This window comes from Arvicola amphibius, chromosome 10 (assembly GCF_903992535.2).
Source record: "Arvicola amphibius chromosome 10, mArvAmp1.2, whole genome shotgun sequence".
Lineage (NCBI taxonomy): Eukaryota > Metazoa > Chordata > Mammalia > Rodentia > Cricetidae > Arvicola > Arvicola amphibius.
The window spans coordinates 121,444,915-121,462,718 of NC_052056.1; the positions used below are offsets into that span (position 1 = coordinate 121,444,915).

Below are 17,804 nucleotides of genomic sequence, written 5' to 3' on the forward strand. Positions count from 1 at the left end.
ACTCACTCTGTAGACCAGGCTAGCCTCAAACTCACAGAGATGTGTCTCCCAAGTGCTAGGATTAAAGACATGCACCACCACTACCTGGCTCAAAATTAATTTTTAAAATAATTTGAAAAAATACTTGCTGAAAAGCTATGCAGGTCAAACCTGTGTGTCACTTGCCTCAACAGACAGCTCAATGAATACAAAGCCAGGAGAAGCCCTGACTTCAGCAAGGACATACAACTGCCTAACAGGGAAGGGAGAGCAGAATAAAGTCAGCCCTAAACTTATACCATCTAAAAAACTCAGCTTCAAGTGCATCAAAGACAAAACCCATAAACCTTTAGAAGAGGGACTGGCAAGATGATTCAGTGGGTAAAGGTTCTTGCTGCCTTAGGGACCGACATGGTGGAAAGAGAGAAGAGACTCCTGTAAGTTGTCTTCTGCCCTCTGCAGGTGTGCTGTGATATGCATATATGTGCATGTGTATGCATGCGTGTGCTCAGATACACATAAATGGTTAGGAGAAAACAGAACACTTTATGTCCTTGTGTCCCATGGTGACTGTTCTGGACATAACAGAGGCACAGGCAATAAAAGCAAAACCAGATGTTTGACCTTCTCAATGTAGAAACTCTCCTTGTGTCTAACCATACATTCAGATAGAAGAGCCTGGGCATGGACTCAGGAAAATATTTGCAAATTATATAATTGGTAAGATCTGCTGCCCAGATGAGCAAGAACAAGTCAGGAGGTGTGCTGACATGACATGGGCTTTTCATCCCGGCACTTCAGAGGCTGAGGCAGGAGGATAGTGAGTTTGAGGGCAGAATGGGCAACAGAGAGAAAATCTGAAAAACAGATATTTAGTTTAAAACGCTTGAATAGACATTGCTTCCAAGTCTGTTTCCCAACAGCCGGTGCAGGCTCAGTGTCAGAAAGATGCTAATGAAGGGCTGTCGGGTTGGCTTTGGAGCGAAAGCCTCTTGCTACTGTCCTGACAGCCTGAGTTTGGTGCCTGCGTCCTGCATGGTAGAAGGAGAGAACCGCCTCCTGGTGTTTGTCTTCTGACTTGCAGGCATGTGATGGGGTGTGCACGTACACACTTATGCAATTTTAAATTTTGAAAATATATTTTAAAAAGAAAGCTGCGAAGGAAAGCCCCAGCGAGCTAGCTGCTGCACTGTGGTCGCCAGGTTCAGACAAACAAGCGAGCAATGACTGGCAAGTACAAGCGGAAGCAGGAATCTGTGGGAATATTAAGTGTGTGTGAGACACCCTGGCAGTCCCTCAGAATTTTAAACATTGATCAGCTTATACCCCAAAGAAGTAAAATCGAAGACTCAAACAGAAATCTGTAGGTCCTTTTGTCTCAGCATCCTTCACAATGAACAAAAGATGGGACAACCTAAGTCCCTGCCGGGTGGTGAACAACACACTGTGGTATGTCCATACAAGGAATATCACTCGGCCTTTACAAAGGAGTGGGGAGCTGGGCTTGGTAATGATTCAGGCCAGTAACCTTAGCCATTCAGGAGGCTGAGGCAGAAGGATCACAAGTTCAAGGCTAGCTAGTCTTGGCTACAGAGCGAGTTTAAGGCTAGCCCGGTATCTTAGTGAAACCATTCTAAAAGTGACAGGCATATCTCGGCGGCACAGTGCTTGCTTCTGCGGTGCAGGCTCTAGCTCCCACCCCAGGACTGAAAGGGAACAGGAACAAAACGCTGGTTCACTTACATGAGCTCTATGGCAGCTGAGTTCACAGAGATGGACGGCTTCTGGGTGCTGGGTGCAGGAAGGAATGGGGAGTTGGGGATAAAGGGGACAGAGTTTGAGATGTAATAATGGAACAGGTTCAGAGATGGGGGGTGGGTGGTGATGGCTGCAAGCCTTCTTTAACCTGCTGAACAAGACGCTTAAAATGGTTAGGGTGCCCACGGTTATCCTATGGGCATTTTAGATCATCAAAAACAAAATAGAGGAAGAAGGAGGAACAAGAAATGAAGCTGCCATTTTAGGCTGTGCTTCTGGAAAACAACACAGTCATCTTAGCCTGTGTGTAAATATGCAAACAGCCTCCAGAGGGGATGACGGCCGGCCCCTTCTCAGGGTGTTTCGAGGGTTAAAATGAATAAGAAGCCATGTATGACTGAGGAAGAGGCACTTGTGTGGGGACAAATCTGTGACATCAACTGAATGGCACCCCAGAGGTGGTGGTGTCTTGTGGCTCAGCCAGAGGGAAATGTCAAGGGGAAAAGAGAGATTTCTGTACAACTTTATACACTTGAAATAGCTCTACCTAAAGCATTTCCCACAAAGGTTTGGAGTATGTGGGAGCTATGGCAGATCTGGAGAGAGACAGTTCTAGTGTGCCTGGAGCAGGATACTTGGAGCCAGGCAGACCTGGGATAGAACCCTCGTCCCACGCCCCTAGAGTTGTGTGACGTGGACTTGGGCATGTCACATGATGTCAGGGCTGCAGTTTCTCTTGTCTACAAAATGGCAATATCAGTAGCCTCACAGAGATGCTGTGCAGGCTAAGCATGCAATAACAGCAGCCTCACAGAGATGCTGTGCAGACTAAGCATGCAATAACAGCAGCCTCACAGAGATGCTGTGCAGACTAAGCATGCAGAAAGTGCCAGGCAAGGCACACAAAGCATGTTGGCCCCATACTATTCCATGGAATGCTGCATTGGCCCCATACTACTCCACGGAACATTGCATTGACCCTGTACCATTCCACGGAACGCTACATTGGCCCCATACTATTCCACAGGATGCTGCATTGTCCCCATACCATTCCATGGAATGCTGGAGACAGAAGTGTCAGTCACAGGTGTCACACTCAGCCACCCCCACCCTGCACCTGGTCCCTTTCCAGGCACAGTGTTGCTAAAGATGAAGATCCTGTCTGTTCTTATATCCCTATGACCAGGCATGTGTTTATTCTAGAAGCTTCCCAAGCAGGGCAGCTTCCCTATGCTTCTGAAACAAACACATTCTATACCAGAGCTCGGTGAGTCTCCACGGATCCATGGAATAATTCAAGAGTTGCACACAGCAGGAGGGTCAGTTGGGAGTGCATTGGCCTAGCATGTATGAGACCCTGGGTTTGAGTCTCAGCACAGATGGAGCATGTCAATCATCCCATCATTCAGGAGGTAAAGGTTGAGAGATCTGAAGTTCAAAGTCACCCTCAGCTGTATAGTGAATTCAGGCCAGCCTAGGCTACATAATTCCATCTCAGTAATAATGATAGCAGTGGTTGGTACTGAGCTTGCCCATCCCTTCGGCCTCTTTAAACCAAGGGTTCATTTTTCTCAGTTGCTCACATGGCCCCTCTACTGCTTGGGATTTTTCAGTGACATGGAAATGAGTCTTCCATACTGGACAGCTTCCTCTCCTGGAGCTGGGGAGCACATTTGACTGTCACTGACTTCAGACCTGGGTGACTGGCAGCAGGGGTCTTGTGCTTGGGAGGGAAAGGTTGCAAGGAAACAGTTCACTCTGTCCTGAGTCTCAGACAAAGTCTCTCAGAGATGCCATGCCTCCCCCAGAGAGATGAGAAATAGCTAAGTTTGGACCAGGAATTGTGTCCTGCACCTTCAAGGCCAGGCCAGCCTGGGCTATAGGGAGACCCTGTCTTTCTGTCTGTCTGTCTTTCTTTCTTTCTTTCTTTCTTTCTTTTTTTTTTTTTTTTTTTTTTTTTTTTGGTTTTTCGAGACAGGGTTTCCCTGTAGTTTCTAGAGCCTGTCCTGGAACTAGCTCTTGTAGACCAGGCTGGCCTCGAACTCAGAGATCCGCCTGCCTCTGCCTCCCGAGTGCTGGGATTAAAGGCGTGCGCCACCACAACCCGGCTCTTTATTTTTTTAAGAAAGAGTGGAGGAAGGAAGGGAAGAAGGAGGGATGAGGGAAGAATATATAGTTTGAGGAGCGAGTGGCACAGTGTGCAGATCTGTGGAGACTCAAATTCAAATATCTTCAGGGCCAGACAAGTGGGCAAAGTGGGGAATGGGGAGAAGCATGGAGGTGAGGTCACAACCCTCAGGGCTGGAGGCCATTTAGGGAAAAGGTGACTGAGTTCCTATCAGGGTCAAGAGACCTGGGAATGTAATGTGGCTATTAATGTGGAACTTTCCCCAATTTAAAGTTTTGGGCGGTCCCTTTAAAGCAGCAGTTCTCAACCTGTGACATCAGATATCCTGCACATCAGACATTTACATTATGATTCATAACTCTAGCAAGATTTTATGAAGTAGCAACAAAAGTAATGTTACGGTTGGGGTCACCACGACATGAGGAAACCCTGCTGTCAGTCAAAGCAGCATAGACCAGAGCAACTTTTCTTCATACCTGTTACAGACAGATGTGTCTACCCAAGCAAGTAGCACTACACTGCACACACACAATGCTAGTGATGCTCTTGGACATGTGACATTGAACTCAGGAGGCTTGGTCACCTTGTTGCTGTCTGTGTAAACACACACTATAACGTTCCACAGCTAGGAAACAGCCAACCATGCTTTCTGAGAACTCTTAGGCAATGTGCAAGGCTATGTCAAAACAGAACTCAGGCCCAGGACAAAGCCACAGTCATGCACATGAGAACACCAGCCGCCAATACTGTCAAGAGATCAATAACTCCCAACGTTACCACTACTCCCATTTCCTCTCATCCAGCCCTCCAGCTGGTGAGCAAATGCTCTTTACCTGTCGTAGGTGGGAAAGCTGGGCAGCAAGGCTGTCCAGAGAGAGCTCCAGCCATCTTGATCACATTTGCCTTCTTCTCTAGGGTGGTGAAATTCCGCCGCACAGGAGAGAGCGCAAGGTCAGAGGACGATGTGGCTTCCGGAGAGCATGATGTTCAGATCGAGGGGGTCCGAGTGGGCCTAGAAGCAGTTGAGCTGGATGATGGGGCTGCTGTGCCCAAGGAGTTTGCCAATCCCACTGACGGTAAGAAAGCCCGGAGACTCAGACATTAGCCTGGCCCTCTGTTTGCCTGCCGTGGTGGTCTTACAAAGTGCTTGTGAAGGGGCAGCTGGGAAGGCATAGAGCACCGAAGGGTGGCACTGGCAGGGTAGGCAGATCTCTATGCATTTGAAGCCAGTCTAGTCTACAGAGCAAGTTCCAGGACAGCTAGGGATGTGGAAAAAAGATGGCGGTAGTGATGGTGATAACCATGATGATGGCCATTGTGGCGGTGGAGTGACGACGGTGATGGTGGTGCTTGTCTCAGTCAGGGTGTCTATGGCTGTGAAGAGACACCATGACCACTGCAACTCTTATCAAGGAAAACATTGCCGAGTGTTCTGTGTTGTGTGGGCGGATGGAAGGAAGAGGTCACTCCAAGATGAAATTTTAAGGCCTGTGTAGTCTCTGACGAACCGAACTGAATCCCGAACAGCCGTATAAAGGCACATTTATTGATTGTTACACAAAACGGTTTTTTAGGTAAATTATTCCTCATGCCAAGGTCCTCTCTAAAGGGAAGCATCATCACATGCCCTCATGACTTCAGTTCTTTATTGTGTATTATTTGCAATGCACGATAATCTCGGACCCTCAGGTATGCCAGAGGCATCTTGTGGCCAAAGTCATGGGAAGGCTGTAATGTCCCTTCAGAAAAACAATTCTCCAAATCACAGAAAACAATCGTTTTCCACAATGATTCTTCAAAGTCAAAGTCCTTCTAGAAAACAACGACTCATTCTAGTGTCTGCCCCAGATACAGCGGCTCTGCTAAATTCTCACAACAAACATTGAATTGGGTGGCTTACTGTCATGGAGGGCATGGTGGCATGCAGACAGAGACAACAAACATTGAATTGGGTGGCTTACTGTCATGGAGGGCATGGTGGTGCTGGAAAAGGAGCTGAAAGTTCTACATCTTGATCCACAGGCAGCAGGAGCAGACTGTGTGCCACATTGGGTTAGCCTGAGCATACGAGAGCTCGAAGGCCGTCCCCACGGCAATACACTTCCTCCAACAGGGCACTAATAGTGCCACTCCCTATGGGTCTGTGGGGGACATTTTCTTTCAAACCACCACAGTAGTGATGGTGGTGAAGGTCATGATTGGTGGTGGTGATGGTGATGGTCATGATTGATTGGTGGTGGTGGTGATGGTCATAATTGGTGGTAGTGATAAGGGTGATGATGATAAGGGTAATAGCTATGATGTTAGTTCTTATAGCAGCACATGCTACGGTTAATTAGCCTGTCTAGGGACCACCATCCCAGAGGTATTGACCCCCTTCTCTCCTCCCCTTTTGCCTTCCTAGACACTTTCATGGTGGAAGATGCAGTGGAAGCCATTGGGTTTGGAAGATTTCAGTGGAAGCTCTCTGTTCTCACTGGCTTGGCTTGGGTAAGTATCTGGGCATAGCATCTTATGGACACCCCAAGGATCCTCCTGAAGCTCAGCTGGGTACCATGGCAACAGGAATAGCACAGCTCACCCCACACACAGCTTCTGCCTGAATGCCAATCAGCAAAGTTCATATAGAGTGATGGCCCAGGTGCATGCTGTGAGGAAGGTGGACACGGCTGGCCATCACCCTCAGGAAGCATCCAGCTACAGAAGTGAATCTCTGCCCTTGGGGACTCAGGGCTACTGTGAGGTAGTGGTGTTGGGTCATATCCCTGCTCAGGAAAACAGACTTGATAAAGTCATCTGGGCTGGGAGTATAGTTCAGCATGTTTGCCCGGCTGTGTGCTAGGCGCTGGTGTGCTAGGCGCTGGTGTGCCAGGTGCTGGGTTCTACCCCCAGCACTGCAAAATGTAAAACAAAGCAAAGAGTGCCTTGTGATTCAAGGTGTCCGCAAATGCTAGCTAAGGAACCCTTACAGAGCTACAACACCGAATCTTGAATCTAGCTGCAACGCTTCTCTGAGCACGGTGTGAGATGTGACCTGAGCACACGTTTCAAAACAGACCACCAGTCTCTCTGCTGCCACTTCTTTCACTAATTAGAAACAGACTTTACTGTGCCCCACATTCCCATGGCTTGTGTGGGTCTGCCCTTACTGTATCCCACACTCCCGTGGCCTGTGTGTGGGTCTGCCCTTACTGTGGCCCCACACTCCCATGGCCTTTGTGTGGGTCTGCTCTTACTGTGCCCCACACTCCCGTGGCCTGTGTGTGGATCTACCTTTACTGTGCCCCATACTCCCGTGGCCTGTGTGTGGTTCTGCTTTTACTGTGCCCCACACTCCCGTGGCCTGTGTGTGGTTCTGCCTTTACTGTGCCCCACACTCCTGTGTCCTGTGTGTGAGTCTGTTCTTACTGTGCTCCACACTCCCATGGCCTGTGTGTGGATCTGCCCTTACTGTGCCCCACACTCCTGTGTCCTGTGTGTGAGTCTGTTCTTACTGTGCTCCACACTCCCATGGCCTGTGTGTGGGTCTGCCCTTACTGTGCCCCACACTTCTGTGGCTTGTGTGGGTCTGTTCTTACTGTGCCCCACACTCCTGTGACTTGTGTGTGGGTCTGTTTTTAATTTTCCAGTATTCTGTCTAGTCATAAAGTAGTATCAAGACATTTAGTAACTGGGGCTTCTTAATATATGCTAATATATTCAAACACTGTGTTCATTAAATACGCAGAGAATTCTTCATGAACACATGACCTACCAACAAAAGACAAAGGAGTAACTGCAACGAAGGAAAAAGACCACACTGTCTTTCTGTCTGTGTGAAAATGTGTGTTCAGCTTTTAGGCACGTGGCACTTTCTTGCTTCATCTGGGGAGCACCTGTGTTTCTTGTGTGTGTGTGTGTGTGTGTGTGTCATTGTGAACATGTATGTATGTGGTGGTCAGAGGACAACTGGCAGGAACAGGAGTTGATTTGTTCCTTTCACCATGTGGATCCTGGGGACCAAATTCATGGCCTCAGGCTTGGCAGCAAGTATTTTTTATTTTTAAGCAGTCTGTAGTGGTATATTATCATCTATGTTTTAATAAATGAAGCTTGCCTGAAGATGAGAGAGCAAAGCAGCCATACTAGACAGTCATACAGGCCAGGCAGTGGGGGCACAAACCTTTAATCCCAGGACTTGGGAGACAGAGGCAGATGTATCTCTGTGAGTTCAAGGCCACCCTGGCTACACGATATTGAATCTGTCTAAAAGAGAAACAGAGCTTACACAAAGGTGATCCCAGCACTTGCGATCATACACCTTTAATATCAGCACTAGGGAGGTGGAGACCAGAGTGATAAGCTGGGTAAAGAGAGGAATATAAGGGGGAGGAGCCAAGAACTGAGTGGAGTGTGGGGTGTGGAGTCTTCAGGACTCATGGAAACAGGATCTCGTCCATTTTCGGTCTGAGGTGGAGGTAAGAGTCAGTGGCTGGCTGCTTTGCTTTTCTGATCTTCAAGTTGAACCTCAATATCTGTCTCTGGGTTTTTATTATTCGTGCTACAGCTGTCTCATTGACCCAAGAACCTGTGTTTTTAAAAATATGGGGAAATGATGCTGTCCATGGTGCTATCTGTAAGTACTCCCGGTGTGGAGGAGATGAAGGCAGGAAGATTGCTGGTTTGGACCAGTCTGGACTACATAATGAGACCCTGTCTCACAAACAAACAAAAACCACTACAGGGGCCAGTGGGATGGCACACACACACACACACACACACACACACACACACACACGTAAATGTAAATTTAAAAAATGACTGGAGAAATGGCTCAGTGGTTAAAAGCACTGATTGCTCATCTGGAGGACCCCGGTTCAGTTTCCACAATTCCCAGTGCCCACGTGGTGGGTCACAATTGCCTATAAATCCAGGGGATCCAGCGCCCTCTTCTGGCCTTCAAGGGCACTGCATGCACATAATGCACAGATCTACGTGAAGGCAAAACACCCATTCGTATAAAAGAAATAAATATGAGACTTAAAAATAAGATTTTAAAGCAAGCAGACACTGTGAGGAAACCCAACAAGCATGTCAGCTGTCACCTGAGTCCCTATGTAAAAGCTCATTGGTTCGGTCCCAGAGGCTTTCCCATGGATGTCTGGCCAGATGCCAGCAGGGCAGCTTGCACTTTGGCCTCACGGTTTCCCTTCTTCCCACAGATGGCCGACGCCATGGAGATGATGATCCTGAGCATCCTGGCACCTCAGCTGCACTGTGAGTGGCGACTGCCCAGCTGGCAGGTGGCACTGCTGACTTCGGTAGGCAGCCCAGCAGTTCACAGATTCCCCTGGTGTCCTGTGGGATGCTGCCCCTCTCCTGCTATCAGGGCTCTGCAGAGAAGAGCCAAGCTGTCCTAGAGAGGAAAGGGTTCATTCAGCGTGTAGTTCCTTCCACTGCAGAGTGCATTGCTGGGGGAAGTCAGTGCAGGGACTCAAGGTGGAGCCTGGAGGCAGGAGCTGAAGTAGACGCTGTGGAGAACGACAGCCTACTGTCTTGCTCCTCACTGCTGGGTTTACCTTTTGTAGCACCTGGATCACCTGGCAGTGATCATCCACAGTAAACCAGGACCTTAATCAGGACATTAAATATCCATCAAGGGAATATACCACAGGCTTGACCACAGGCCAATCTGGTGGAGGAATTTTCTCAACTGAGCTTCCCTCTTCTGGAATGACTGTAGCTTATGTCAAGGTGACATAAAACTAGCCAGCACACTAGCTCTGGATGGAAAAGCTGATGTCAGCTCCTTTTAGCTTCTCCCACCCAGTGCCCTACCCCTGTGACCAGTCCCAGCAAGTTAGCAACCAGCTCTACCCCGCCCTGCCCCGCCCCCCCAGGGCTTTAGCTCCCCGGGGACCTCAGACAGTCTGGAACCCACCATAATGTGCATACCGTAGGAGCCTCACTTCCCACTACAGACAGGAAATGCCGCCCTTTTTTTCCCAGGAGGGTAACATGAGGGTTAGAAACACTGCCCTTGGCAGGCAGTAGATGTCCAGTAAGTTGTGTGCTCTCTGGAGAGAATCTCTGAAGGTGAGTGAGGCCGAATCATCCATTTTGCTCTGGGAATTCAGAGGAGGAGATAAAGGCCAGGAGAGAGAACAGCAATCATGGTTGCAATGGATCCCTGAGAGCTTTATGTCCAAAGGGCAGGAGCCATATTGGATACAGTGTATACCTGTGTTAGCTACTAGTCTCATTACTGACTATAATCCTGACAAGGAGCGACTTAAGGGAGCTGGGTTGACTTGGCAGGTGGTCTGAGGAGATACAGTGTTTCTGGTGGGCAAGGCATGAAGGAGGAGTGTGGGGCCGCTGGTCGCATGGCATCCCCAGTCAGGAAACAGACGATGCCCAGTACCCATTTCTCTCTCCTTTTTATTCAGTCTGGCTCATGGGATGGGGCCATCTGTGATTAGAATGGCTCTTCCCACCTCCATCTGCCCCGTTAAGAATCCCCCTTCTCAGTCATGACACGGGCTAGGTGACACTAGACCCTGTCAAGTTGGCAGTGAACACTAATGACCACAGCACATCTTCCTTCGTGCCCTTTGACCGTCATGCTGGAAGAGAGGCAGATAGATTAAGCTGCTCGCTCCAGTCACACAGCTCAGCTGTGGCCAAGCCGTGGCTAATTAGTGATGGACCCCAGGTTTGATCATTATGAGTTTGATCCTTATGGCGATTTTATCTGATTGTTTGGGGTGCTATCTAAGGCAGAACATGACTGGTCTGAGCAGCGAGGTCACAGCCCAGTGGGAGTCAGGTACATTTTTGTGGTTAAGGCTTTAGCAGGGGTGGAGTGTGATTGTTGAGAGACCTGCCTAAGGGTGGTGGTACCCACCTGTAATCCTAGCTCTCAGGAGGCTGAGGCAGGAGGATTGAGAATTTGAAGGCAGACGGAATTACACAGACAGACCTTGTCGCAAAACGAAAAAGGAGCTGTCTCAGCAACAGGTTTGTCTGCTCTGCAGCGCTGTGTGTGTGTGATTGTGTGTATATGAGAGAGAGAGAGGGAGGGAGGGAGAGAGGGAGGGAGGGAGGGAGGGAGGGAGGAAGGGAGGGAGGGAGAGAGAGAGAGAGAGTCTAGTTGCTGTTTCCTCCCACTCCGTGCTGCTAATAGAAATGGTCTGTCTGCCCACAGGTGGTGTTCATCGGCATGATGTCCAGTTCCACGCTCTGGGGAAACATCTCAGATCAGTACGGCAGGAAAACAGTAAGGCTCCTCCCCTAAACGCTCACCCTCTGTGGCAGTCCAGACATCATGGGGCAGCACAATACATCCTGGCGCTTTAGCAGGGGCGGATGTGACTGCGGTATCGCGGGTGAAGAGGGCGCATCTGAGAGGCCAGGGCATGTTCTTGGTGCCATCATGTGTCCCTACACCAGCATGGGTGAAGGATGGTAGATGACGTCAGCTCTTTTGTCCTAGAGGAATGCATCCTGTCTCAGTCTGCCAGGCAGGAGCCCTCCCTGACCTGCCTTCCATATCCACTGTCCTGACAGAGATCACTGCCTGGTTTAAATGTTTGTTGTGGCCATGGCAGTGAATATCCCAGCATTCCAAAGGCCCAGGCCGGGGGATTCTGAGGAATCTGAGGTCAGTCTGGGCTAGAGAGACCTTGTCTCAAGTGAAACAAAACACCATTTGTGCTGGACCGCTTATATCAGGGTCTGCTTTAATGATGTGAAACAGCTTTATAAACGGGAAGGAGGGGTGGGTGGCTGGAATCCCACCAAGCTCCTGCCACAGCTCTTGGTTCCTCCAAGGCTTGGACTCGAGCGAGCTTCCCTTTATCGGGTGTTATTCTCACTTCATTAGCCTGCTTTGGGTCACTGACATTCTCCGTAGGTGAAGTGAGTCCCCTCCCGTCTGTCAGCTTGGGCCAGAGGAGCTCTACACAGCAGGCATGGGGTACGCTCCCCCATCCTTTCTCTCTGCCTTTTCAGTCCTCCTTGGACGCCTCACACCAGCCTGCAGCACCCAGAGGCAGGGTGGCATGATGAAGGTGTGAGTCAGGTGACCTCAGGGTCACTCCTGACTGTGTGACCTCATTTATGTAAGTGAACTGAAGTCTCCTGTCCATGACCGTTATGGCAGCAGACAGGCAGGCCCGGTGCTGCAGTGGTAACTGAGAAGAGAACGCACATCTCATCCACAGGCACTAGGCAGAAATACACCCAGCGACACACCTCCTCCAAGGCTATGCCTCCTAATCCTTCCCAAACAGTTCCACTAACTGGGTACGAGACATTCAAATATATGAGCCTTTAGGGGACATTCTCCTTCAGACCACCCACAAGGCAAGCCCTTAACCCACTAAGCCATCTTGCTGGCCCACAGCTGTAGGCGGAAGTTTCTGTCCTGCCAGCCAGCTCGGAAATAACCACACAGAGACTTGTTATTAATTATAAATGCTCAGCTGATAGTTTAGGCTTGTTACTGATTAGCACTTACATCTTAAATTCACCCATATTTCTTATCTACATTCTATTACATGCTGGCACCTTTTTTCAGCACGGCAAATTCATTTTGCATCCAGGCGACTCTGCCCTTTTTCTTCCCAAGATTTTCTCAGTCTGGCTCTCCCTCCTAACCTCTTTCTGCCAAATAGCTCTTTATTTAGTCAATGAGAGCAACACATCTTCTCAGTGTACAAAGGAATTATTCCACAGCACATAGCTGCTTTTTACTTCCCTAAAAGTTCACAATTGTTCAGCTGGGGTTCTCTCAGAAAAGTGTGTGCTCTGCCATTGGGACCGGTGATTCACATCCGTGTGTCAAGAGGCATCCCTGAAGAATAGAGAGAAGGTTATGAGTTCGGGTCTCAGCTTTATTTTATTTTATTTCTTACATTTATTTATTTATTTATTTATTTGTGTGTGTGTGTGTGTGTGTGTGTGTGTGTGTGTGTGTGTGTGTGTGTACAGCCTCCTGTCCCACAGCACATGTGTAGAGGTCAGAAGATAACTTTGGGGAGTTCGTTCTCTCCTTCCACCATGTGAGCAGCAAGGTGGCAGAAAGTTTTTACCCACTGGGCCATCTCACTGACCCAAGAGTTTGGATTTTAAACATTCATAAGTGAATTTTCAATAACGATGTTACTAAATCTTATAAATTATAACCCCATTTTTGCACCTTCTAGGACACTGCTTCTCAATACAGGGGAGGGGAACGTTTGACAATGTGTGGGGCAGACTGGGTTGTCAAGCTAAGGGAAGAGGTGACAATGGCATCTCATAGGTAGAAGCCAGGAGTCATCCAGCCCCCCATGTGAGTGGCACTGAAGGGACCTGGTCCAGAGAGAAAGTGCCTGCCTCTGACACTGATGTCATTTGCAGAGTTAATCCCATGCTCCCTTTCTCCACCACCTGAGACCATAAGACTTTATCCAATATCCATGTGGTTGGTTCATTCTAGCAAACAAAAAGGGACCATCTCTCTGTGGAAAGCATGGGCCTGAGCCAGGCTGCTTGGGAGGTCCCAGCTGCTTCCCATACAAACTCCTTGAGCCTTGTGTCCTCATGCCTACATGATATGGCTCAGACATGCCAAAGCCTTGCACTGAGGTCTTGGCAGAGATAAATCATTTCATAAATGTCTATTACTACTCTAGCCACATGTCGAGCTTGTCCCCATTCATAGTAGCCAGCATTCATAAATGTGTATTACTACTCTAGCCACATGTCGAGCTTGTCCCCATTCATAGTAGCCAGCATTCATAAATGTGTATTACTACTCTAGCCACATGTCGAGCTTGTCCCCATTCATAGTAGCCAGCATTCACACACTGGCACCTGCCTCTAGAGTCCAGGCCCTTCACCCTGACCTCAGCTGCTCGCAGACCCGAGTTCTCCCCGAAGAGATCAATCCCAAATAAACAAGGCTGCATGAAGCTCTGCCCATAACATGTTCTGCTGACTCTGCTCCTAGGCTCGCTAAGTTTCACACCCAACAGGCAGCCAGAGAAAGGAGAAGTGTCCTCCAATGGCTTCTCCTCCCATGATGGAGTTTTTGCGCAAATTCAGGAAGCAAGGAGTGGGTTATAATGAGGAAGCCTCCCCTGAGATCCTCCAGGGGCCTGGGCACAATAGGTTACCTGCCAGCAGCATCAAACACAGAAGGGCTTCTTACTGTCTTGGTCCAAGTGGTAGGTTTTCATGTCCATCTGAGTGTATTGGGGCTTAGTGAGACGCTTTGGTTCAGATGGAAGTTCCTAATGCCTAAGGGCTTATATCAGCCATAGAAAGGTGAGGGCAATGGAAGTTATGTCCCCACTCCCACCCCCCCCCATTCTCCCACTCCCGTGGAGAAAGGCATGTTGCTTCACCTCTCTGAGCCTCAGTTTCCCTGCATGCAAACAAAGGTGACAAAAAGAACAAAGGAGGAGGGGTCCAGCCAGAAAATAAATGTCGGCCTGGGGTGCAGCCCAACGGACGAGCGCTTGCCCAGTACACAAAAGGCCACGCTCCATCTCCGTACCAAATAAAACTGGGTGTGGGTGGCACACGCCTCTAACCCCAGCGCTTAGGAGGGAGTGGACGATTCAGCAGTTTAAGGTCACCCCCGGTACACAGTGAGTACAAGACTAGCTTGGGCTACACGAGACTGTCTCGGTAAACAAAATGAAGTATGTGTAATATGCGTAAGTGTTTGCCAATGCGTGTTAGAATGTTCTAGTTGTAATTACTACACTTCAGAGTGTGGGTGGTATAATCAGGTCACCCGGCCAGAGCAAACCAAGAATGCATCCCAGGCTTTCTGGGTTACAGGTTGCAAACTGGTAACCTAGAGACAGACACGTCCAGTGTGTTCCAGATTTTAGTGCCGGGGGTTAATCCCAGGGCCTGCGGCGTGTTAATCGTGCCTCCTAGCCCCGAGCTACACCTCAACCCCATATTTTATTTATCCCTCACAGGGTTTTATGGGGTTTTCAATGAGTTGCTTCTATTCTTAAAAAAGATACATTTTAAAGCATAAAAACAACAAAAAAAAGTGGCTTATGTTATAGCTTTTTTGGAAACTTGTGTTAGCTAGTGGCTGGGACTCACAATCTCTCATGGTGACTTTTCGTCATTGACTCAGTCCCCACCTGTCCCTGCCATGGCTCACCTTCCTGAAGAGTTTTAGTTTGTTGGAGATTAGTGGGAGCTACCAAAGGCCTTGGAAGAAGGAAGTGGCTTCTTCGAAGCTCAAGTCTCAGGCGTTGGAAGCCCTGGCTGTGGGTGTGGCCCTGATAGGTGCTGATTTTGCACGAATCACTCTCCCACTCTGCCGAGACAATTCATGAAACAGAGACGAGAAACCTCCTTCCTGCAGGTGTTCGACAATGAACCTACATAATAGTACGAGAGTAGTTTTTAAAATGCAGACAAGAGTCCTTTGAAGTCAGAGACTCAACTGTCAGGTTCGTTCCTGCAGCTCAGTGCCAAGCAAGCAGCAGAAACTCAGTACACACATGCCATGTGGATGGATGGGTAGATGGTATGTTCCAGCAGTCCTGTGGCCAAGTTCACAGCAGCTGCTTGATATATCCATATTGAAGAAAAATATGCATAAATTATTTATGTGTATCAGCATTGTTATGCTAGGCACATAGCAAGTGTTCAACATATGTGCACATTGAGTATATCAGTGGATAAATCAGCAAATGAATGCTGTCTCAGTATCCGGCCAGCATCCCTTAAATAACATTTATCTTGAATTTGTTTCTCCATCTCTAAGAGTAATTAACACTTTCTAAAATTTGTACCATATTTGTCATGATGTCCCTGTCTGATTCTCAACCCCAATAAACATCATGTCTCCTTTACTTAAACTCATAAACAATATTAATCACTGTTAGTCGGCTATCATTTGCTATAAAACAAGCACCCAAGGCCAACCAGGTTATAGAGATAGAAGGTCTGTTGGGCTCACAGTCTGCGAGTCTTCAGTCTTTGGAAGGTTCACCGTTAGCTGTGGTCCAAGTGTGTCCGTTCTGTGTCCCCTCCTCCTGTGAAACAGAGAAGAGTGACGGTCTAGGAAGAATCAGAAGCCTTCTTCTGTGCTCATGGTGAGAACATTGGCTATGGCGTGAGATGCACAGCCATCTGTGTATCTCATGACTGGCCCTCTGGACCCTAACCGGCACTGAATGGTACTCCATGCACAACCAGGATGACCCAGTTTGCTTGACACCTGGCGTGCCCCTGCCTGTGCGGGTTGCTTGTAAAGTGGAACTATTGATAACTGAAAACCTTTTGAGATTTTATTTATTTTTATTTTATATCTATGGGTGTTTTACCTGTGTGTATTGCTGTGTGCCATGTGCCTGCTGTACCCGTGGAGGCCAGAAGAGGGTTCAGACCCTGGAGGTCCCACGGCTCCGGTGACTCCTTGTCTCGTCTCCACAGGGGCTGAAGATCAGTGTGCTCTGGACCCTGTACTACGGTGTCCTCAGTGCTTTCGCGCCCGTGTATAGTTGGATCCTGGTCATCCGAGGCCTGGTGGGCTTTGGGATCGGAGGTGTGCCCCAGTCGTAAGTAAATACCCCGCTCTGGCCTAAAAACACCTCTGTATGCATAGGTTCAGTCGCCGTGGATTTAAAAACACTCAGGGAAGAAGTGAACGTGTTGGGACTCCGCCCTTGTCATTAGTCACTAGAGAATATACACCAGTTGGCCATGAGGATAACGTTTGTACTATGGCATGCGCTATCAGCCATCCAGCAAAGGTTTATAGCATACAGGGGTGTGTGTCTATCAAATATTACGTCATTTTGTAGGAGGGGGTTGAACAGCCCCAGGTTTAGGTCCCAGAGCCCTGGAGATAAGGGGACAGCTGTGCTGGGTTTCTAGAACCTGGAGCCGCCGTAGGAAAAGGCAGCATCAGCATCAGCACAGTGTCCAAAGGTCCTAAAAGCAAAGCCATAACAAAGCAGACCCAAGTTTGATGGTATGTTTGACGTCCCCATATCATGGCTGCTAGCAGGGGTGTGTGTGCGCCGACGGATCGCACAAGCTCCGTTTTTCAGTGGTGGACACTGAGACTCAGAAAATGTGACAGTCTCTGTTCCAGACAACCCACTACAACCCTTAGGCCGAAGCAAAGCCTGTACGGGTCCAGCTGTGAGCTCTTGCAGGCAATGTTCCTGGCTGGTGCAGAGGAAATGAGGAACAAGCCCCTGATTCAGTCATTGTGCCTGGACTAATCCAGCGGCTTAGAGTGACACCCAGCGCAGTCTGCCCCTTGGGCTCCTCAGAGGGCCATGCATCCCGATGTGTGCTTATTATAGGCTGGTCCGTCCCTCCAGGACTTGGCCAGTCTCTCCTGCAGACTTTCCCAAGGACTGGAGGGATGGGCCACAGGCCTTGCTACTGCTGCTGGTCTCAGGACTGTCTTAGGTGCCAATTCTCCTCCTCCTCTGCCAGGCGGTCTAAAGTCCCCACCTTCAGCATGAGTGATCGCTGATGTAGCTGGTCGGTCAGGTGGGTGACCAGACCTCACAGAACAGGGGTCCTATCCCTGGTTACCACACCCTTTACAGGCCAGGGCTATAGTGCTTGTTCTTGCACTTCACTGGGGAACTCGGAGACATCCATAGCGCCACCTGATGGCCTTACTGGCTCCCAATTATGAGGGTCAGTTTCTCTCACTGGCAAATAGGGGATCCTGTGTTTGTTTCTTCCTCATTTAAATCTGGAACCCCAAGTTACTAGGTGGCAGCTGTTGCTTACAGTCTTGTGGGACTTCAGATGTGATGACACACGCCTTTCATGCCAGCACTTAGGAGGCAGAGGCAGATAGAGCTCTATGAGTTTGAGTTGGAAGCCAGCCTGGTCTATATTAAGTTCTAGACTTGCCAGGGCTAAAGAATGAGATCCTGTCTAAAAAAAAAGTCTCAAATAAGAACAA

General features: G+C 48.9%; 1 protein-coding gene across 1 annotated transcript in view; it reads left to right on the plus strand.

Annotated features, from left to right (window-relative positions):
- The first annotated feature begins 1,731 nt into the window (after window positions 1-1,731).
- Window positions 1,732-17,804, plus strand: part of LOC119824426 (SV2 related protein) — a 46,380-nt gene continuing 30,307 nt past the window's right edge. The window contains exons 1-6 of the mRNA XM_042055864.1: window positions 1,732-1,823; window positions 4,436-4,941; window positions 6,270-6,355; window positions 9,067-9,165; window positions 11,052-11,123; window positions 16,304-16,428. Of these exons, the coding sequence (XP_041911798.1) occupies window positions 1,732-1,823; window positions 4,436-4,941; window positions 6,270-6,355; window positions 9,067-9,165; window positions 11,052-11,123; window positions 16,304-16,428 (980 nt within the window). The remainder of the gene's footprint in view (window positions 1,824-4,435; window positions 4,942-6,269; window positions 6,356-9,066; window positions 9,166-11,051; window positions 11,124-16,303; window positions 16,429-17,804) is intronic.